The following is a 22911-nucleotide window of genomic DNA, read 5'->3' as shown; positions in this document are numbered from 1 at the left end:
AAGAACAAGTCAGGCAATATCTGAGGACCAGGGGAATTGACATTTTGGGTCTAATGTTTAAGGTGCTGCCTAATCACCTGTTTTCTTAGCACCACATGCCACTCGGGAGCTGAGTGGCCATGGTAGAACCCAGTTTCAGTGAGCGGATCACTGCCAAGTAAATGCTGCTTGACTGTACTAATCACCTTCCTTTTCTGATTGCAAGTTGACTGGCAGTATTTGACAAGGTTGGGTTTCTCTTGTGTATAAGACATTCATGAACAAACTCATTGCTGCTACTGAGTCTGAGAATGCTACTAATAAGGTAGTCTTGCCCTCTATTGTGTTCAGCATGATGCACTGACTTGTCAGGGGCCATTGTGTAGTAGAAGTGAGGACTGCAGATGCTGGAGATCAGAGCTGAAAATGTGTTCCTGGAAAAGCGCAGCAGGTCAGGCAGCATCCAAGGAGCAGGAGAATCAACTTTTTGGGCATGAGCCCTTCTTCAGGAATCATGCCCGAAATGTCGATTCTCCTGCTCCTTGGATGCTGCCTGACCTGCTGCGTCTTTCCAGCAACACATTTTCACCAGTGTAGTAATTGGGTTTTCTTTGCCTGATTTAAGACTTAATGGGATCTTGAATAAATCCTGCTGACTTGGCAATTCCTATCAGATTTTCTACCTTGCAGGGAGTGGCAGAGGAGATTTGGGAGATACAAAAGTGAGGGGCAGAAGACACAAACTTACTCCCATTTAGTAGATGAGTCAGCTACGTGGGGTACATTCAATGCAATGGATAGGAGGATGGAATCTAGAATTTGGCTTGTAAAGGTGGTAAAGGCAGAAACCCTCAAACATAAAAGGATTTAGATGTGTACTTGCACTGCCAAGCATACAAGGCTATGGGTTAAGAGCTGGTGATTAGGATTAGAGTTTTTTTTGACTGGTGCTGATTCAATGGGCTGAAGAACCTTTGTTATAAATGTCTAACTATACCCTTGTATTAGTACCTCCTGGGTGTATCCAGCTAGTGGTGCAGGACCTATCCAGTGTTATTCTGTAGTAACATGTATGATTGACTGATTTTTCAAAATCTCCCTCATTTTGAAACTGCTCCTGATGGTAGGATATTTCAGGTGCAACAAGGCTGTTTGTTAGCTCTGAGGCCAGCTCCTCCTGATTTCATTGCTTTGGGACTTTTGATACAACAGATTACCCAAGTCCTTTCAGAGGATGGCTAAGATTAAACCACAATGTGGGTCTAAACTGGTTGACTTCGTCCCTCAAGGACAATGGTGAATTTATTATGTTTTTATGGTCACTTGCCTAATTCCAGAATGTCTAAACTCAAATGACATAATCTATGATCTTGGCATTTGACCCTATGTTCCTCAGAGCATTGTGTAAATTGTGGGATTATTAGTCCAATAACAATACCACAATCACCTTCAGTGACCTATGTCGGAATAAGTTTTGCTGTTATTCCCAACTTTAAATCTGTAAATTAATCAACTTTAAAATTCTACATCAAACTTTGCCCTGTCAATAACAGATTAAATTTAATGGTGAAATTCAATTCCCTACACTGGAAACAAGCCCTTCAGCCCAACATATCCACAGTGACCCTCTGAAGAGTAACCACCCAAACCCATTTGTTTCTGACTAACATACCAAACACTAAGTAATTTAGCACAGTCAATTCACCAGACCTGTACATCTTTGGACTGTGGAAGGAAACCCACGCATACACAAGAGGAATGTGCAAACTCCACAGACCGTTACCTGCAGTTAGAGTCAAACCTGGGTTCCTGGTGCTGTGAAGTAGTAGTGCTCACCACTGAGCCACTGTGCTTGTTTGGCTAATTTGCTTAGAAGTCATGTAGAATATCCTCCGGTCTCACTGAGGTCCTCTCTCTCATGGACAACAGCTTTCTACCAATTTACTGCAAATTATTCATTGAAATGAGCATGGTAGCAAATTGTCTTTATCAATCAAGCATTTTGCAGTTTGAAACCAAGTGGTATACACATGGGAAGCTCTCTGTTGGTTGGTGTCAAAAAGAGCAAAGAGGAATGGGTTTTTGGAAAATCAGACCCAGCATATCCCCGCAAGAGTTCCTTAAGAGAGTATCCCAAAGTTGAACATCTTCAGCTGCTTCATCAATGACCTTCTCTTCATAAAATCACAGGTGCACAATGTTCATCTCAATTCAAGTTTTTTCAAAGCATCTCCCAATCCTACTTTGAAGGGCAAAAAGATGAGATATGGAAAAACCATTAACTCCATGTTTGACTATATCAGCCTGACTTGAACATATATCATTGTCATTCGGTCAAAATCCTGCATTCCCTCTGTAACAGCACTGTTGGAGTACTTTCACCATCTGATCTGCTGTGGTTCAAGAAGGATAAGCAAGAGGCTGGAAGAACATAGCAAGCCAGGTAGCATCAGGAGGTGGAGAAGTAGACGTATCAGGTGTGACCCTTCTTCAGGACTCAGGTTCAAGAAGAGCAATTATGGATGGACAATAAATTGCTGTTTTAGCTGATGACATCCACAACATTCGAATTACCAAAAAATATATTTTTCCAGTACATTAATTCATGTACTCCAATTGAGCTGCAAGAATCCAAAGGTGGTATTCCCAAAGGAGAAAGTGAGGACTGCAGATGCTGGAGATCAGAGTTGAAGAGTGTAGTGCTGGAAAAGCACAGCAGGTCAGGCAGCATCCGTAGAGCAGGAGAATCAATGTTTCAGGCTTAAGCCCTTAATCAGGAATGAGGCTTGTGGGCCAGGGCTGAGAGATAAATGGTGTTGGGGGAAGGTACCTGGGAAAGCAATAGATGGAGGTGGGGGTGAAAGTGACAGTTTGAAGAGGAGAGTGGAGCAGATAGGTGGGAAGGAAGGTGGACAGGTAGGACTGTTCAAGAAGGCAGTGCTGAGTTGGAAGGTTGAGACCAGGATAAGGTAGGGGAAGGGAAACGGGGAGTCTGGTGAAATCCACATTGATCTCGTGTGTTTGAAGGTTCCCAAGGCAGGAGAGGAGGTGCTCTTCCTCCAGGTGTTGGGTGTTTATGGTTTGGCAATGGAGGAGGCACGGGACTTGTGTCTCCATGGTGAAGTGGGAAGGGGAGTTAAAGTGTTCAGCCACAGGACAGTGAGGTTGGTTGGTGTGGGTGTCCCAGAGATGTTCTCTGAAATGAACAGCAAGTTGGCATCCTGTCTCCCCAATGTAGGGGAGACTACATTGGGTGCAATGGATGCAGTAAACATGTGTGGACATACAGGTAAATTTCTGATGGATGTGGAAGGATCCTTTGGGGCCTTGGACAGTGGTGAGAGGGCAGGTGTGGGTGCAGCTTTTGTACTTCTTACGATGGCAGGGGAAGGTGCCAGGAAGGGAGGGTAGGGGCGTGGACCTAACAAGGGAGTCGCAGAGGGAATGGTCTCTCTGAAACACAGATAGGGGTAGAGAGGCAAGTATATCTCTAGTGGTGGGGTCTATTTGTAGGTGGCGGAGGATGATGCGGTATATCCGGAAGTTGGTGGGGTGGAAGGTGAGGACCAGGATTGTTCTATCCCTGTTGCAATTGGAGGGGTGGGGTTCAAGAGCATTGGTGCTGTAAGTGGAGGAGATGCACCGCAAAGACCTTGTAAGTAAAGGCACCAAGATGTATGGAACAAATGGTTAAAAATTCAATTACTTAATCTTGAGTATCTGATCACAGGGAGAATAAAAGTTGTGTAATACAGTTAACTTCAACAGGATTAGAATTTCAAGCTTTAGTTGATGCCCAGTGAAAGCAGTATTGAAATGTGGGCAGAAGTTGAGAACTGAGCAGTGTTGTGTCTGCCAACACATAATTGCATAGCTTCATACTTGGGAAACTTGCTGCTTAGACCTGTCTGATTGGTTGTGGGATCACTTGGCTTAGTCTCTCACATTCTGCTTTTGCTATTTGGCATGCAGGTAGTCCTATGTTGCAGCTTCACCAGGTTGATGAGTTTTTAGTTGGGAAGATGGATTCCCAGGGGAATGACTCTCGGTTCCGTGATTGGTCAATAAGCACTCACAATCATTCTGGTTCTTGAAGACATCACTCTTTATTTCTTCTTACGGCTAGGTACAGGACATCCGGGAACACAGAAGTTGAGCACTTCCATTTTCCTCAAAGGAGCTGCACACAACAGCTTAATACAAAGACATTTTTTACTTTTCTTAAAGCAAGGTAGAGGGTGTGATCGCATAGTACATTCAAACAATTACCAGTGATATTGCTTCATTGACAGTTAGTTGGTCCAATGATATTTCCTAGGAACCAATTTATGATCCAACGCTTAGGTCACTTCTATCTCATGAACCGAGCCACTGCACCTGCACCCAAAAGCCAGCCAGGATGGCTAGTACTGTCTTGTTTAGTTAAGTTATTTATATGTTTTAAAGGGCACATTGTCTGCTAATCTCTATTGAAGCAAAGTTAAAAATCATACAACACCAGGTTATAGTCCAACAGGTTTAATTGGAAGCACTAGCTTTCGGAGCGCTGCTCCTTCATCAGGTGGTTGTGGAGTAGATTAGATTTAGATTTACATTACAGTGTGGAAACAGGCCCTTCGGCCCAACAAGTCCACACCGACCCGCAACCCACCCATACCCTTACATTTACCCCTTACCTAACACTACTGGCAATTTAGCATGGCCAATTCACCTGACCTGCACATCTTTGGACTGTGGGAGGAAACCGGAGCACCCGGAGGAAACCCATGCAGACACAGGGAGAATGTGCAAACTCCACACAGTCAGTCGCCTGAGGCAGGAATTGAACCGGGGTCTTCGACGCTGTGAGGCAGCAGTGCTAACCACTGTGCCGCCCACAACTGTAAGACACAATTTATAGCAAAAGTTTACAGTGTGATGTAACTGAAATTATACATTGAAAAATACCTTGATTGTTTGTAAAGTCTCTCATCTGTTAGAATGACCATGTTAGTTTCACTTCTTTAATATTTAAATCACAAATCTTTTTTTAAAAGTTACATTCTCAGATTAACTTTAATAATTGGTGTCAGCCCAGATAATGTGTTGCCCCCGTGTGCTGTTGTCTATGCCATAATGTTTAGACTGATTCTAATCTAAAAAAATGAGTCTTACATGGATTCATGCAGTTTTTAAGCAAAGTACAATGTAACTCTGCAAGTACAAATTCACCCCACAAACATATGTGTATGTGTGCACGTGAGTTTGTGTGTGTGTCTGGGGTGGAGGGTTGTGACTGCCTGTGAGAGAGAGTGTATATTGTTTGTGTGATTGTAAAGGGGTCTAAGTCTGTGAATGAGTGCATGTGTGAGTGTGTATGTCTGTAGCAGTGTGTGTGTGTCTGAGGTGGGGGATTGTGACTGTGAGAGAGAGTGTATATATGTGTGTGTGTGTGGGAGTGTGTGTGTCTGTAGGAGTGCGAGTGAGTTTCTGTGTGCGTGTCTGTGTATAGGACTGCCTCTGTGTGTGTGTGTGTATAGACTATGCAGACTATGGCTAGTCAGTTATGCAACTCTAGCAGAATTAGCAGTTTGTAACTTAAAAACCATTTTATGCAGCTTTCACAGAATTGTCAGTTTGCAGCCTAATGTCATTTTGTCATGTTATTTGCATCAAGAAGCCAACTTGTTGCCACCTCAGTTATTAAGAGCATCTGTTAAGTTGTTGCCTCTGACTACAACTAGTCACCTCAGTCTGTATTCGGGTTTCAGATCCTTAGTTGCTGCTCCAGACATGCCTTTGTGAGATGTGTATTGTATTATGAGTCATTGTGTTATAGGTTATCTTTGTTAAATCACTAGCTAGCTATATTCGTTTATACCAGATTCCAGTTCATACATTCATAACTCTTAACTAACATGTTATTTACTATAACACGGTTTCATTCATGAAACTGCGGTTCTGTAGTACACTTTACGATCTAAATTTAAAAACAACCCTTTCAAACACACTACTGCATTTTCACATCTTATCAGCACTTGCTACAAGCAGTGTTTACCTCTGAATAAATGTAGCATACAGAACAATACCATCCCCATCAAGTCTCCACAGAACATTATAATATTAATCAGCACTTACCAACCATCTCCTGGATCTGAATAGATTCCCCAATTAGTAAGTATATGTTAAATACCTTTTAACTGCTAAAAATCACACAACACCAGGTTGTGGTCCAACAGGTTTATTTGGAAACACTAGCTTTCAGAGCACTGGTCCTTCAATAGGTGGCAGCACTCCAAAAGCTAGTGCTTCCAAATAAACCAGTTGGACTATAACCTGGTGTTGTGTGATTTTTAACTTTATACACCCCAGTCCAACACCGGCATCTCCAGATTAACTGGGCCATTATCCCTTTAAGAAGCTAACTGACAAAACAGTGTTTCATGAAATTCCGTGAATGAATGAAACTCACACTGGCAAAAAGTAAATAAATCTCACAACCCAGCTGGAGTAATCAGTTTAATATGCTTTATTTTATTAAGTACAGGTATAATTTCTAACTTATTTAGAGCATATAGGCCTAGTATTTTTACAAACAATTACTACCTTGACTTGGAGGTTAAAAATTTATTTTTTTTTTATTTCAAAAATATACTTTATTCATAAATGATTTGATGGTCTGTACATTGGATCATGCCATACATATGTCCATATTTACAAACACAGATTCGACTTTATTCTTGTCCTTTACAATCCTGTGCATTTTTTCAATCTTGTATATATACATATATTTGGCTGAGGCATCAGCAGAGCCCAAAAAAACGTCTGTATGGGCCCCCTGTTCTTCTTTCGGCCGGCCGATCTTACACAGTGGTCTTTCCCCACCGCGCCTTGGCGGCAGCTGCCCCAAGCTTCAGCGCGTCCCTCAACACGTAGTCTTGGACCTTGGAATGTGCCAGTCTGCAACACTCGGTCGGGGTCAACTCCTTCAGCTGGAAGATCAACAGGTTTCGGACCGCCCAGAGAGCGTCCTTCACCGAGTTGATGATCCTCCAGGCGCAGTTAATGTTCGTCTCGGTGTGAGTCCCGGGGAACAGGCCGTAGAGCACGGAGTCCCGCGTCACGGCGCTGCTCGGGACGAACCTCGACAAGCACCACTGCATTCCTCTCCAGACTTCCTCTGCATAGGCACATTCCAGAAGGAGGTGTGTGACAGTCTCGTCCCCCCCGCAGCCACTTCGAGGGCAGCGTGCGGTGCGGCAGAGAGTCCGGGCGTGCATAAAGGATCTCACAGGCAGAGCCCTTCTCACCACCAGCCAAGCCACGTCTTGGTGCTTGTTGGAAAGTTCTGGCGATGAGGCATTCTGCCAAATGGCTTTGACAGTCTGCTCAGGGAACCGCTCGACAGGATCCGCCCTCTCCTTTTCCCGAAGGGTCTCAAGGACGCTACGTGCTGACCACTTCCTGATGGACTCTGGAGGAACACAACATCCACGCAGTCAGTCAGCACTCACTTGAACGTGTCGCAAGTCTCCAATCAGTCAGACAGCGCTCTCGAGTGCTACCTCACACTTGTTGTGACTGCTGGCGCCGATCGGTTCGTTTGGATTCTGGAATCTCAGAGCGTCTCGCTGGCGATTCTTTCGGCGGCACTGTGTTTTCCAGAAGACTTCGCGCACGTGCTGCTGCTGCTGCTCGGATGTGTCGATAGTCGCGTCGCGTTGTTCGGTTGAATACAGCGTGCAATCTCGAGAGGAAATCGCCTGCTGCTCTCAGCTCATCGTTCCGAAGCACCATGGGGGCTAAGCAAGTGCACATTGTAGGGGAATTAGCTCAAATGGTAGAGCGCTCGCTTAGCATGCGAGAGGTAGTGGGATCGATGCCCACATTCTCCACAGTGCTTTTCCTGGGGACACGCTTGAGACGCAAGCAGTGTGAACCCTGCGTGTGGCTCCAGTCTTTGCTGCTGCACAGATAGCACGATGGTGAGTTCACAAAATGCTGTGCAGAAAAAAAAGTTGAGCACGTGTCGCCCAGATGTTAAACCTTCCAGCAACGCGTTTGCTCTGGTGTGGTCAGTTCAAATCAGGCGTGAAGCCGTCCAAAGCAATTATTATTGCCCGCGGAGAGAAAGAAAACACGTCCGGTGACAAAGGCCACAGTCTTGCCTTCTCTGAGGATTGAACTCAGGACCTATCAGATTATGAGACTGACGCGCTGCCTACTGCGCTAAGAAGGCCAGCCGACAGCCGAGGCTCATACCGCATGCCCAAATAGGCCGGTTTTCAAGGTGCCGCGAGCCACAGAGCAACCCTCGTCAGAAAGCTGCAGCTCCAGTGAGGCCAGGATATCGGCTTTCAATCCACAATCACGCACGTCGCCCGTTACATGCTGGGCTCTGGCCCGTGCAGAGACACGGCCCACTCGCGGTACCGCAGAGCCGTGGCGTCAGGAGCTCGGCAAAGCCCGGCATGTCTTGCGCTTGGCAGGCAACATTCGGCAAAGCCTTTCACTTCTTTGTCTCGATGGCTCCGCTACTGGAGAGCCACGTCACAGCGCACTAAGATCCTTTGCTCAGCACTCCATGCAGGCAAGAAGGGAGGTGCTTCCGTTTACCAAAGAGCCTAAGAAAATGAGGGTTTGCTTAAGGAAAAGAAGGAAGCACTTGTCAGGTATAGACAGGATAGATCGAGTGAATCCGTACAAGAGTGTAAAGACAGTAGGGAAATCAGGAGGGTAAAAAGGGGACCTGAGATAGCTTTGGCAGATAGAGTTAAGGAAAATCCAAAGGGTTTTTGCAAATACATTATAAGGACAAAAGGGTGACTAGGGAGAGAATAGGGCCCCTCGAGGATCAGCACAGCGGCCTTTGTGTCGAGCCGCAGGAGAGGCTGGGCCGATACTAAACGAGTATTTTGCATCAGTGTTTACTGTGGAAAAGGATAGAATGTAGGGAGAAGTATAGAATATAGGGAAATGGATGGTCACATCTTGAAAATTGTCCACATTGCAGAGGAGGAATGCTGGATGCCTTGAAGCGCGTACAAGTGGATCAATGCCCAGGACCTGATCAGGTCTGGGGGAAGCTAAGGAAGTGATTGCTGGGCCCCTTGCTGAGATATTTGTATGGTTGATATAAAATCATGAGGCGTATAGATCGGATAAAGAGAGAAAGTCTTTTCCCTGGGGTGCGGGAGACCAGCACTAGAGGGCAGAGGTTTAGGGTGAGAGGGAAAAGATATGAAAGAGAACTAAGGGGCACCTTTTTCACACAGAGGGTGGTACGTGTATGGAATGAGCTGCCAGAGGAAGTGGCGGAGGCGAGTGCAATTGCAATATTTAAAAGGCATCTGGGTGGCTATATGAATAGGAAGGGTTTGGAGGGATATGGCCCGGGTGCCGGCAGGTACGACTAGATTGGGATGGGATATCTGGTCGGAAAGGTCCGACCGAAGGGTCTCTTTCCGTGACGTACATCTCTATGACTCTATGACTCCTTTCAAGCAAAGTTTTCCCGCGAAGCGGCGCTCTAAACTGCTCGATGACAACTTACTATGTCAACGTCCGGACGAAGGAGTCTTCCATTCCTGTCGGAAAACTGCCTGTGGACTTCTCTTCGTTTCCTCTTCATGAAATCTGGCCTGCACGGGGTGTGCCACTTCCACAGTTGCACAAGTTGAACAGCAACGCATCCGAGCAGGTCAGCACTTAGGAAAGGCCCTACCGGTCAGACAGGGCTCGCGGGTGCTGCTTCAGACGAGTGGCGGTTGCTCTTTGCATCTCGGCCTGCTTGGCGTGTATCTGAAAGCAGCACTTTGCGGAACCTGACCGCAGGGCTGCAGCTCACGAGGATGAAGGAGAAGCCCTCTTTTTTCGTCTGGTAACAGCCCCAAGTGTTCTCTTTCTCCAAAATACACCTTCTTCTTCTTCAGAGAAGTCTGCCTGTTGGTGTGCTGTGACGTCTGCAGTTGCAAACCACGATAGTTGCAAACGAGGATGTGTCGATAGTCGCGTCGCGTTGTTCGGTTGAATACAGCGTGCAATCTCGAGAGGAAATCGCCTGCTGCTCTCAGCTCATCGTTCCGAAGCACCATGGGGGCTAAGCAAGTGCACATTGTAGGGGAATTAGCTCAAATGGTAGAGCGCTCGCTTAGCATGCGAGAGGTAGTGGGATCGATGCCCACATTCTCCACAGTGCTTTTCCTGGGGACACGCTTGAGACGCAAGCAGTGTGACCCTCGCGTAAAAATCACACAACACCAGGTTATAGTCCAACAGGTTTACAAGTATTTGGAAGCTTCCAAATAAACCTGTTGGACTATAACCTGGTGTTGTGCAAATTACTACCTTAAAAGACAAAAGGACTAGCACCTCCTAATTATGCAAGCAGACCAGACAGACACTCTTAATCCCATCAGAAGTAACAGCCAGCATCTAGCACATTTTAACCCATTTCCTGTCTCCCAGGACAAAAGCCTTTCAAACCTTTGTGAATTATAAATAAATAATACAACACCATAGTAATGGAATTTTAATATATGTAAGAACTATGTATAAAGCTGCCTAGAACTTGTGCTGAGATTGCTGAATAAAATAGTGCTATTTTCTCCATTCATCGATCTTGATCATTATTTGAATATGGTCCCACACCTTCGTGCAATCTTCATTGACTAGGGTTGATCCCCTAGCTTAGTTATAATGGTAGTGACGAGGCAATGTGCAAGACCATAAGTTTACAGATTGTAGTTTAATACAATTCTGCAGCTGCTGATGGAAAGAAAAAAGTACAAGGAAAATTAATATGAAAGACTGACAAGTCCATAGGACCTGATAACCAGAATACAGGGGTCTTAAAAGCTTTCATTCATGACCACAATATGGTACCATTTTGATAGTTTAAGAATAAGAGACAAATGAAAAAGCTATAGCTTAAAGAAAAGTCCATCTACGTTCTCAGCAAGCTCAGAGCCACCACCACCTCTCTGCCATCTACGCCCATCCCAAGTAATGTCACTGAGCCTCAGGCACTGTCTTTCGCATCTGGGCTGATTCACCCTGCCACTGCTCACCAGATACACCAAAGTCAGAGTCTCTCACTATGGCTCAACTCATTGATATTGCTGTGATGCCCTTCTGCCACTGTCAAACCCAACCCCTCACGATGAACTCACCGTTCCATACTTAGAATCATAGAGTCATACAGCATGGAAACAGGCCCTGTGGCCCAACTCTGGAAAATCTCAGTTAGTCTGGTAGCATCTATAGAAAGAAAGCAGAGTTAAAGTTTCAGGTCCTGTGGTCTCTCTTCAGAACTGCAAAAATATTTTTTGGCAGGACAATACATGCCATTAGCAGTTGGTTTATTTTCAATCTGTGTGCAGTTGTTTTCATTTTTGAGAAGTGATCATTTTCTCTCTCTCACACACTGCCCTCTCCCCCTGCCAACTAGCAATTGCAATTCACACTCCAATGTCATGGGTCACCTGACGAAGGTGCAGCGCTTCGAAAGGTTGGGATTTCAAATGAAACCTGTTGGAGTACCAACTGGTGTGACTTGTGACCATGTGTCGAACAGGTTGAGTTTGACCATTCCGGGAAAGACGGTGGTCGGCCCCTTTTGTCCGTCACTGTGCGGAGTGAGGCGCTGTGAGTGGTGTTGGTTGGCCACCTGCAGCAGGGAGTCCGGTCACGAGGCGCCGAGTGAGGCCCTGAGGAAAACACCTGGACTCGAGGCCGAACAGCTCAAGGTAGTTAAACGGCCGGGCTTCTGGGTTATTTATTTTAGCTGGAGCTCTCCGCTCGATGACAGGGATTAAAAAGCTGTTTTTTTTTTCGGTTTAATGTGTTTTTGTTTAAAATGTGATCCAGGCTGTAACTTCCATGTTCACTCCCTCAGGCCTCAGGCCTCGGGCTCTGCCGGTTACAGTCTCCACACCCACGTCCGGTCAGACCCTCATCACACCCCTGTCCTGGAATGGCTTTGGGATGCACAGGAGAGTACCCCCCCCCCCCCCCACAACACCCTCCCCCCTCCCCCCCCCCCCCCCCGACAACACCCTCCCCCCTCCCCCCCCCCCACCCCCGACAACACCCTCCCCCCTCCCCCCCCCCCCCCCCCCACAACACCCTCCCCCCTCCCCCCCCCCCCCCCGACAACACCCTCCCCCCTCCCCCCCCCCCCCCCCCACAACACCCTCCCCCCTCCCCCCCCCCCCCCCGACAACACCCTCCCCCCTCCCCCCCCCCCACCCCCGACAACACCCTCCCCCCTCCCCCCCCCCCCCCCGACAACACCCTCCCCCCCCCCCCCGACAACACCCTCCCCCCCCCCCCCCGACAACACCCTCCCCCCCCCCCCACCCCCGACAACACCCTCCCCCCTCCCCCCCCACCCCCGACAACACCCCCCCCCCCCCCCCGACAACACCATCCCCCCTCCCCCCCCCGACAACACCCTCCCCCCCCACCCCCGACAACACCCTCCCCCCCCCCCTCCACAACACCCTCCCCCCCCCCCCCCCGACAACACCATCCCCCCTCCCCCCCCCCCGACAACACCATCCCCCCTCCCCCCCCCCCCGACAACACCATCCCCCCTCCCCCCCCCCGACAACACCATCCCCCCTCCCCCCCCCCCCCGACAACACCATCCCCCCCCCGACAACACCATCCCCCCTCCCCCCCCCCCCGACAACACCATCCCCCCTCCCCCCCCCGACAACACCCTCCCCCCCCACCCCCGACAACACCCTCCCCCCCCCCTCCACAACACCCTCCCCCCTCCCCCCCCCCGACAACACCCTCCCCCCCCCCCCGACAACACCCCCCCCCCCCCCGACAACACCATCCCCCCTCCCCCCCCCCCGACAACACCCTCCCCCCCCCACCCCCGACAACACCATCCCCCCCTTCACCCACCCCCGACAACACCATCCCCCCCTCCCCCCCCCCCCCCGACAACACCATCCCCCCTCCCCCCCCCCTTCACCCCCCCCCCGACAACACCCTCCCCCCCTTCACCCCCGCCCCCCCCGACAACACCATCTCTCCCCCCCCCCCCGACAACACCATCCCCCCCTCCCCCCCCCCACCGACAACACCCTCCCCCCCCCACCCCCGACAACAGCCTCCCCCCCCCGACAACAGCCTCCCCCCCACCCCCGACAACACCCTCCCCCCCACCCCCGACAACACCATCCCCCCCACCCCCGACAACAGCATCCCCCCCCACCCCCGACAACAGCATCCCCCCCCACCCCCGACAACAGCATCCCCCCCCACCCCCGACAACAGCATCCCCCCCCACCCCCGACAACACCATCCCCCCCCACCCCCGACAACACCATCCCCCCTCACCCCCGACAACACCATCCCCTCCCCCCCCGACAACACCATCCCCCCTCCCCTCCCCCCCCCCGACAACACCATCCCCCCTCCCCCCCCCCGACAACACCATCCCCCCTCCCCCCCCGACAACACCATCCCCCCTCCCCCCCCCCCCCCGACAACACCCTCCCCCCCCCCCCGACAACACCCTCCCCCCCCCCCCCCGACAACACCCTCCCCCCCCACCCCCGACAACACCCTCCCCCCCCACCCCCGACAACACCATCCCCCCTCCCCCCCCGACAACACCCTCCCCCCCCACCCCCGACAACACCCTCCCCCCCCCCCCCCGACAACACCATCCCCCCCCCACCCCCGACAACACCATCCCCCCCCACACCCGACAACACCATCCCCCCCCCCCCCCCCGACAACACCATCCCCCCCCCCCCCGACAACACCATCCCCCCTCCCCTCCCCCCCCGACAACACCATCCCCCCTCCCCTCCCCCCCCGACAACACCATCCCCCCCCCCCCCCCCGACAACACCATCCCCCCTCCCCCCCCCCCCCCCGACAACACCATCCCCCCCTTCACCCCCCCCCCCGACAACACCATCTCTCCCCTCCCCCCCCCCCCCCCCCCCCCCGACAACACCATCCCCCCCTCCCCCAGACATCACCATCCCCCCCTCCCCCCCCCCTCACCCCCAACAACACCATTCCCCCCCCCCCCCAACAACACCATCCCCCCCCCCCCCCCCCCGGACATCACCATCCCCCCCTCTCCCCCCCCCCCCCCCCCTCACCCCCAACAACACCATCCCCCCCCCCCCCCCCCCCCCCGACAACACCATCTCTCCCTTCACCCCCCCCCCCCCCCCCCCCCCCGACAACACCATCTCTCTCCTCCCCCCCCCCTCCCCCGACAATACCATCCCCCCCTCCCCCGGACATCACCATCCACCCCCGACAACACCATCCCCCCCCACCCCCGACAACACCCTCACCCCCGACAACACCATCCCCCCCGACAACACCATCCCCCCCCCACCCCCGACAACACCATCCCCCCCCACCCCCGTCAACACCATCCCCCCCCCACCCCCGTCAACACCATCCCCCCCCCCACCCCCGACAACACCATCCCCCCCCCCCCGACAACACCATCCCCCCACCCCCGACAACACCATCCCCCCACCCCCGACAACACCATCCCCCGCCCCCCCCAACAACACCATCCACCACCCACCCCCCGACAACACCATCCACCACCCACCCCCCGACAACACCATCCCCCCCCCCCCCCCCGACAACACCATCCCCCCCCACCCCCGACAACACCATCCCCCCTCCCCCCCCCCACCCCCGACAACACCATCCCCCCCTCCCCCCCCCACCCCCGACAACACCATCCCCCCCCACCCCCGACAACACCATCCCCCCCCACCCCCGACAACACCATCCCCCCCTCCCCCCCCACCCCCGACAACACCATCCCCCCCCACCCCCGACAACACCATCCCCCCTCCCCCCCCGACAACACCATCCCCCCCCTCCCCCCCCCCCCCCGACAACACCATCCCCCCCTCCCCCCCCCCCCGACAACGCCATCCCCCCTCCCCCCCCCGACAACACCATCCCCCTCCCCCCCCCGACAACACCATCCCCCCCCCCCCCCGACAACACCATCCCATCCACCCCCCCCCCCGTTGCTGAACAAAGAGACCTTGGAGTGCAGGTTCATAGCTCCTTGAAAGTGGAGTCGCAGGTAGATAGGATAGTGAAGAATCCTCCAGTCCAAAGGGGTAGCCATATGAGCCCCAGCTATGCCTGTCTCTTTGTCAGTTATGTACAACAGTCGATCTTCCGTAATTACACCGGCACCACTCCCCACCTCTTTGCGACATTGATGACTGTATTGGCGCCACCTCATGCTCCCGCGAGGAGGTTGGGCAATTCATCAACTTTACCAACACAATCCACCCTGACCTTAAATTTACCTGGACCATCTCTGACACCACCCTCCCCTTCCTGGACCTCTCCATCTCCATTAATGACGACCGACTTGACACTGACATTTTTTACAAACCCACCAACTCCCACAGCTACCTGGATTACACCTCTTCCCACCCTGCCTCTTGCAAAAATGCCATCCTGTATTCCCAATTCCTTCGCCTTGGCCGTATCTGCTCCCAGGAGGACCAGTTCCACCACAGAAAACACCAGATGGCTCCTTTCGAGATCGCAATTTCCCTTCCCACGTGAAGATGCCCTCCAACGCATCTCGTCCGCATCCTGCCCCTCCGCCCTCAAACCCCACCCCTCCAACTGTAACAAGAACAGAAACCTCCCGGGTCCTCACTTTCCACCCTACCAACCTTCGCATAAACCGATATTTCCGCCACTCCCAAACGGACCCCACCACCAGGGATATATTTTCCTCCCCACCCCTTTCTGCTTTCCGCAAAGGCCGTTCCCTCTGTGACTACCTGGTCAGGTTCACGCTTCCCCCAACAACCCACCCTCACATCCTGGCACCTTCCCCTGCCACTGCAGGAATCGCAAAACCTGTGCCCTCCCCTCCTTCCTCACCTCCATCCACGGCACGAAGGAGCCTTCCATATCCATCAGAGTTTCACCTGCATATCCACCAATATCATTTAATGTATCCATTGCTCCCGATGCGGTCTCCTCCACTTTGGGAGACTGGATACCTCCGAGCAGAGCGCTTCAGGGAACATCTCCGGGACACCCGCACCAATCACCCCACCGCCCTGTGGCTCAACATTTCAACTCCCCCTCCCACTCTGCCGAGGACGTGCAGGTCCTGGGCCTCCTCCACCGCCACTCCCTCACCACCCGACGCCTGGAGGAAGAACGCCTCATCTTCCGCCTCGGAACACTTCCCCCACAGGACATCAGTGTGGACTTCACTAGTTTCCTCATTTTCCCCCCCATCCCAATTCCATGCTTCCAACTCAGTCCTGTCCTACCTGCCAATCTCCCATTCCACGTATCTGCACCTCCATCCCCACCCCCATTCACCTATTGTACTCTTTGCTGCCTTTCCCGCAACCCCATCCCACACCCCCATTTATCTCTCCACCCTGGAGGCTCCTGATGAAGGGTTTTTGCCCGAAATGTCGATTTTCCTGCTCCTCAGATGCTGCCTGATCTGCTGTGCTTTTCCAGCACCACTCTAATCTAGCATCTGCAGTCCTCACTTTTGCCCAGTGAAGAAGACGTTTGGTATGCTTTCCTTTATTGGTCAGAGTATTGAGTATAGGAGTTGGGAGGGTCATAGAGTCGTAGAGATGTACAGCACGGAAACAGACCCTTAGGTCCAACCCGTCCATGCCAACCAGATATCCCAACCCAATCTAGTCCCACCTGCCAGCACCTAGCCCAGATCCCTCCAAACCCTTCCTATTCATATACCCATCCAAATGCCTCTTAAATGTTGCAATTGTACCAGCCTCCACCACATCCTCTGGCAATTCATTCCATACACATATCACCCTCTGCGTGAAAAAGTTGCATCTTAGGTCTCTTTTATATCTTTCCCCTCTCGCCCTAAACCTATGCCCTCTAGTTCTGGACTCCCCGACCCCAGGGAAAAGACTTTGTCTATTTATCCTATCCATGCCCCTCATAACTTTGTAAACCTCGATAAGGTCACCACTCAGCCTCTGACGCTCCAGATCATGTTGTGGCTGTCCAGGTCATTGGTTAGGCCTCTGTTGGAATATTGCGTGCAATTCTGGTCTCCTTTCTATCGGAAAGATGTGAAACTTGAAAGGGTTCAGAAAAGGTTTACAAGGATGTTGCCTGGGTTGGAGGATTTGAGCTTTAGGAGAGGTTGAATAGGCTTGGATTGTTTTCCCAGGAGTGTCGGAGGCTGAGGGATAGGTTTATAAAATCATGAATGGCATGGATAGGATAAATAGACAAAATCTTTTCCCTGGGATGGGGGAGCCCAGAACGAGAAGGCAGAGGTTTAAGATGAGAGAGGAAAGATTTTAAAGGGACCTAAGGGATCTAATGGCCTTCAGGGAAGGAAACTGCGATCCTTATCTCATTTAGCCTCCATGTTTCTCCAGACCCCCAGCAATGTAGTTGACTCTTAACTGTCCTCTGGGCAATTAGGGATGGGTAATAAGCCAGCAACATCCTCATCCAATGAACGAATGAAAAAAAGGGCAACTAAGAGGGTGGTGTGTGTATGGAATGAGCTGCCAGAGGAAGTGGTGAAGGCTGGTATATGAACAGGAAGGGTTTAGAGGGATATGGGCCAAATGCTGGAAAATAGGACTAGATTAGGTTAGGATGTCTGGTCGGCATGGATGGGTTGAGCCGAAGGCTTGGTTTCTGTGCTGTACAGCTCTCTGTACACCACCCCACACCATCCTCCCAGACCAAGAAAATCTTTCACAGCACTTTTGATACTTATGATCTGTTGTATTTAAGAAGCACAACAAGCAACTTACACACTGCGTGGACCTCATACAGCAAATGTGGTCATGAACAGATCATTTTTTTTAACTAATGTTGATTAAGGGATAGATATTGGCCAGAAGCGATCGTCTTCATTGCTGTCCTCCAAAATAATATGGTGGGACTTTTTTCTGCTTTTATAGGGATCATTATGGACGAATTAAGTCAGGCATTGTCCACCAGCTTTACAGTCTCTCAGGATCTCAACAGCATTGCTGCTCCACATCCACGTCTCGCACAATACAAACTCAAATCCAACACACAGGAGCAGGCAGAGCGTAGGCGGAAACTTCTGGAGAACCAAAAATCGTAAGTCATTAGAATGAAGGAAAGCAACTAAATTGATACAAATTGTGGAATATTTTGAGGATTTATCCACTGGGATATGCTATCTTTTTTTCCCGCTTCCTGTGCCCTTGATAACTGTTTTGTTGCTAATGCAACACTAACTTTGGCAAATAGAAAATACATGGATTAGTGATGGAGACAAAATTAACATTGAGTAGCATAATTCACAAATCTGGAGTAGCTTATGTTTTGATAGTGAATATTCCTTGACTGCACTCTGGCCTCAAAAATCTGAAACTTTTGTCCTCAATTTTGTTGTATTTGGATTTGACTGTTTTTATGTACTGCTGGCAGGCCTCCCATATCTACCCTCCTGTTTACCGGAGCTCATCCAAAACCGCTGCTCAAGTTCTAAAGCATAGCAAATTACACCCCCCAATGCTTGCTGATTCAGAGTCAAGCAATTTCTTTGTTCTAAAGTTCTCATCTTTATTTTCAGTCCATCCGTAGCCTTGTGTCTCCTTTTCTCTGTAGTCGCCTCCAGCTCAACAATTCTTGGAGCTGACTTTGTTCCTCTAATTCTGGCCTTAGTATTGACCTGTATGGCTCAGTGCTATGTTTTGTTTCATAATATTCATGTAGACTCTTGGGATTATATTAAAGACACTATTTCACTGAGGTTTTGTTTGCTGAATCAGTTTTTGCCAATTCGAAGTATATCCATGAAAACAAGAAAATCAGATCTATATTGTTTGATTAAAGAGGTCCTTCTGCCTCTGATTTTGTTTTGCAAGAACAAAAGTTCATTATGCTTCTTTTGGGGAAATATAAATCTATGTGGAATGTTATGGGGGTAGCAGTGTTCATCTAAATTTATTCAATACCTGAACAAGGGTTTGAGAAGACAAGACCTGCATTTATAACCAAAGAAGACCATCGCTCAAAAATGCTGCAACTTGCATTTTAACTGAGATATTGCCACTGTAAATGATTATGAATCAATTGGTTCTGCAGCGCACGGCAGCAACTTCCTGTTGTTTTTCTCTGGTGGCAGAAGGTTTATTTCATACTGTCCTCCATCAAAAAGAAGGGTTTACACCTGTATAGCACCTTCACAACCTCATGATGTTCCAAAGTGCTTTTCAGCCAATGCAATGCATCCAGTGAGAATTGATGTAATTTAAAAATGGAGGCAGCCAATTTGTGCAAAACAAGATCCCTCAAATGACTGTGATAGAGGCCAGGCATTGTCATAATGGTTTAAAAATAAAAACTGCGAGAAAATTGACTGAAGAAGGGTCACTGGATATGAAATGTTAACTCTGTTTCTTTCTGTTGCCAGATCTGCTGAGTTTCTCTAGCACCTTGTTTTTGTTTCAGATTTCTAGTTTTTTTAATATTATAATGCTGCTGGCTAGTTTCTGTCAAGCTGATATTTTGGGAATATATCCTTCAGCTGCATTTTGTTACTTTTGAAGTACTAAAAAGGGAGCAATTTTGTCAGAAGAGCTATCCTTTGAATGCACCATTAAACTGAGGCCCATCTGCCCTCAAGTGAACATGAAATGTCTCACTGCATTACTTGCAAAAAGGGCAAAAGATTTCATCCTTTTACTGGCAAATGTTTATCTATCACTTCGTTTTAACAGGTCATTGCCAGGTTCTTGTTTGTGAGAGCTTTCTGTGTGCAAACTTGCTGCTACGTTTCCTAATTTACAACAGCGGCTTCACTTCAAAAGTGCTTTATTGTTTGCAAAGAGCTTTGGAATGTCTAGCGGTTGTGAAAAGGACACTATGCAGATTCTCTACATTGTGCTGTATTTAAGCATACACGACATTGTGCCGTACTGACCTCAATTTTCCTTTGTTCTTCTGCCTCAAAAGGCAGCGACTGAATTATGTTAACCACGCAAGGCGTCTTGCCGAAGATGACTGGACAGGAGAAGACAGTGAGGAGGAACAAGAGGAGCAAGACGAAATGGAAGTTGAGCTGGCAAAGAAGAAGCTTCCCAAACGCTACGCAAACCAGGTTGGGAATATTGAGTTATTCACCAAGACAAGGCACTGATTGCAGCATAGTGATCAAGAATTGGGTCAAGCTTCAGCAGTAGGGTTGCTGCGTAATCCCGAAGCAAATATGGAAAAATAAGGTGGGGCTCCCTGTCCTAATCCCTGCACATTGATCTTAATGGAAATTTGTACGTCTGTATAAGATGTTGAGATGCAGATGTTGGACTGGGGTGGACACGTTAAAAATCGCTCAATACCAGGTTATAGTCCAACAGGTTTATTTGGAAGTACAAGCTTTCAGAGCTATCTGACAAAGGAGCAGCACTCTGAAAGCTTGTACTTCCAAATAAACCTGTTGGACTATAACCTGGTATTGTGCGATTTTTAACTTTACGTCTATATAAATGGACCGAGGCTGTGTCAACTGTTAAATCAGTCAACAAAACCTGGGCCTGAAGAATACCATTGCTAATGATGGGGAATTAAAGCCCAGTCAGACTCTTCAGAGATTCAGGAAGGAAAAGTGAGGTGAGAGCTTCCCTCCATCTGGTTAGCTCATTGGCCCATGCATTCATCTGCCCCAATTGCAGGGGTTAATAAAGTGACACCTGTCCAGGAGCTGGAAGTTTCTGGCTCACAATGAAAATGTCCTAGTGGGTTCAAACATCTGGTAGTAAAGTTCAGGGCAACGGGCATAACCCTAAAATTGAACATGGTCATGGATGATGGGTTGTGCTTCCTACAATTACAATAGTAACCACACGTCAAAGAGTCTTTCATTGACAGGAAAGCACTTTGGAATGTCCTGAGATTATGTAAATGCACCTTCCTTTTTTTTCTTGCACAATTTATTGTCCGGTAGTTTGTGGTTGAGCACGACAGCATCTGGAAGTCAGTTGTGCAAAGCAAGATCCCACCAATATGCTAATGCCCAGATAATGCTAAAAGAAACTACTTGCTGTCAGAAGAAAAGACAGAATGTTCAAAAAGGATTCTGGGTCATCCAAGGTGAACGACGGGAAAAAATTGTGGCTGTAAGAGCTGCTTTTTTCAGGTATCAGGTTTGGAGATGATTTCCTTGAATTCGAGGAGCAGTAATTATTATTCTATAACTGGTTGCATTGTATTGGAACTTTTGGGGGTGGGGAATGATCAAAACAACAGCACTTTAGAAAGGAGGAAGTGACCACCACATGGTCAATAAGAGAGAAAGAAATCTCTGTCTGACTCAGCAGTGAATCTGCACAGCTACTGCCTTTTCTATTGAAGTTCAAGTATTTCTGCACATCGGAGTGTCAAAAAAAAAGAACAAACAGTGAATTTCACAGCTGGCCTTGGAGGAATATATATGGGAGAGCTCTCCACACAGGAACAGATAAGTTCAAGGGTTTTAAGTGTAACCTTGCTGTCTTTTTTTTAATAGTGAGTAGAGTGGGTTCTTTTTGATTAGATGTTTTATTGAGATCTGTCTCTTGATTAAATTTAAAAAATATAAAACATAGGTACAAAGTTAACCTGGAGCAGTGTCTTTTAGAGCAGTAAGACTGCTATTTTCTGTAGATTGTTAAGGTGCAAAGATGGCCTTTGATATACTCTTCCTGTCAGATGTGGGAGATTTAGGGAGAATTTCCATGTTGAGAGAATTTCCATTTAGGGAGAATTTGATGATTCTCTCTACAGTAAATGTGTTTGGTTGCAAATCCTATCAACTTGCATGGATTGATTAGAGCGGCAGTTAGAGGCAGTGAGCAATTTACAGGAGCTAGGGGGTGTGATGGATATCCGATACAATCAGGTAGGAGAGGGAGGCAGGTAGTACAGGAGTCTTGTGCAGCTATCTGCATCTCAAGCAAGTATTCTGTTTGGAACATAGAAGGGGCGATGGACTCTCAGGGGAATGTAGCACGGCCAGCCAACTTCCTTATACCGAGAATGGCTTATGAGGGTTATGTCAGGTTCCAAGTGATTGATTGATTGACTTGAGATAGGGGACTCTAGTCAGAGGCACAACAGATGTTTGTATGGCCGACAGCGAGAAGTCAGAATGATGTGTTGCCTCCCAGTCCCGGGATCAAAAATATCTCGGAGAGAATGCAGAATACTCTCAAAGGGGACTGGGACTAGCAGTGAAACTAATGATGCAGGAAAGGAAAAGGATGAGATCCTAAATAGAAGGTTAGGCAGGAATTTAAAAAGAGATCCTTGAGGATAGTCATATCCGGATTACTCCAGGTGCTATCAGCTAGTGAGGGTAGGAAAAGGAGGATAGAGCAGATGAATGTTTGGCTGAGGAGCTGGTGCAAGGGAGAAAGGTGCTCATTTTTGGATTGTTGGAATCACTTCTAGGGTAGACATGACCTGTATATGAAGGACAGATCGCACTTACATTGGAAGGGGACTAATATACTGGTAAGGTGGGAAGTTGGGACCCAGGGAGATAGTGAAGCAAGATATCAATCTTGAGACTGGTACCGTAGGAAAAAGGAGCAAGACAAACAGTCAGGGCAGGCAGGAACAAAGCAGAGAGTGAAATAAATGTAGTTCAATTTACCTCCATGCAAGAGGCTAAACAGGGAAGGCAGATGAACATAAGGCATGGTTAGGAACGTGGGGCTGGGTATCATAGCAATTACAGAAATACCCTGTCGGGGATGGTCAGGACTGGCAACTTAATGTTCCAGGATACAAATGCCACAGGAAGGACAGAAAGAGGAGCAAAAGAAGGGAGTGGCGTTTTTGATAAGAGGTAACATTACGGCTGTACTTTGGATATTCCTGGGAGTACATCCAGAGAAGTTATTTGGGTTGAACTGAGAAATAAGAAAGGAATGA

The 22911-nt window shown here is 49.2% G+C and overlaps 1 protein-coding gene and 3 non-coding genes across 4 annotated transcripts in view; 3 read left to right on the top strand and 1 right to left on the bottom strand.

The window, feature by feature from the left end:
* Positions 1 to 7780: 7780 nt before the first annotated feature.
* Positions 7781 to 7853, top strand: trnaa-agc (transfer RNA alanine (anticodon AGC)). Its single transcript has one exon. It is a non-coding gene; the product is annotated as a tRNA-Ala (tRNA).
* A 270-nt stretch (positions 7854 to 8123) lies between these two features.
* trnam-cau (transfer RNA methionine (anticodon CAU)) lies at positions 8124 to 8197 on the bottom strand. Its single transcript has one exon. It is a non-coding gene; the product is annotated as a tRNA-Met (tRNA).
* A 1880-nt stretch (positions 8198 to 10077) lies between these two features.
* On the top strand, positions 10078 to 10150 carry trnaa-agc (transfer RNA alanine (anticodon AGC)). Its single transcript has one exon. It is a non-coding gene; the product is annotated as a tRNA-Ala (tRNA).
* A 1348-nt stretch (positions 10151 to 11498) lies between these two features.
* snupn (snurportin 1) overlaps positions 11499 to 22911 on the top strand; it is a 42485-nt gene continuing 31072 nt past the window's right edge. Inside the window, exons 1-3 of the mRNA XM_072553221.1 lie at positions 11499 to 11705; positions 17925 to 18090; positions 19954 to 20098. Coding sequence (XP_072409322.1) covers positions 17933 to 18090; positions 19954 to 20098 — 303 coding nt within the window. The 5' untranslated portion in view covers positions 11499 to 11705; positions 17925 to 17932. The remainder of the gene's footprint in view (positions 11706 to 17924; positions 18091 to 19953; positions 20099 to 22911) is intronic.

This window comes from Chiloscyllium punctatum, chromosome 33 (genome assembly GCF_047496795.1).
Source record: "Chiloscyllium punctatum isolate Juve2018m chromosome 33, sChiPun1.3, whole genome shotgun sequence".
Taxonomy (NCBI): Eukaryota; Metazoa; Chordata; class Chondrichthyes; order Orectolobiformes; family Hemiscylliidae; genus Chiloscyllium; species Chiloscyllium punctatum.
The sequence above is the reverse complement of the archived record's forward strand: the minus strand, read 5'-3'. Positions and strand labels throughout refer to the sequence as shown.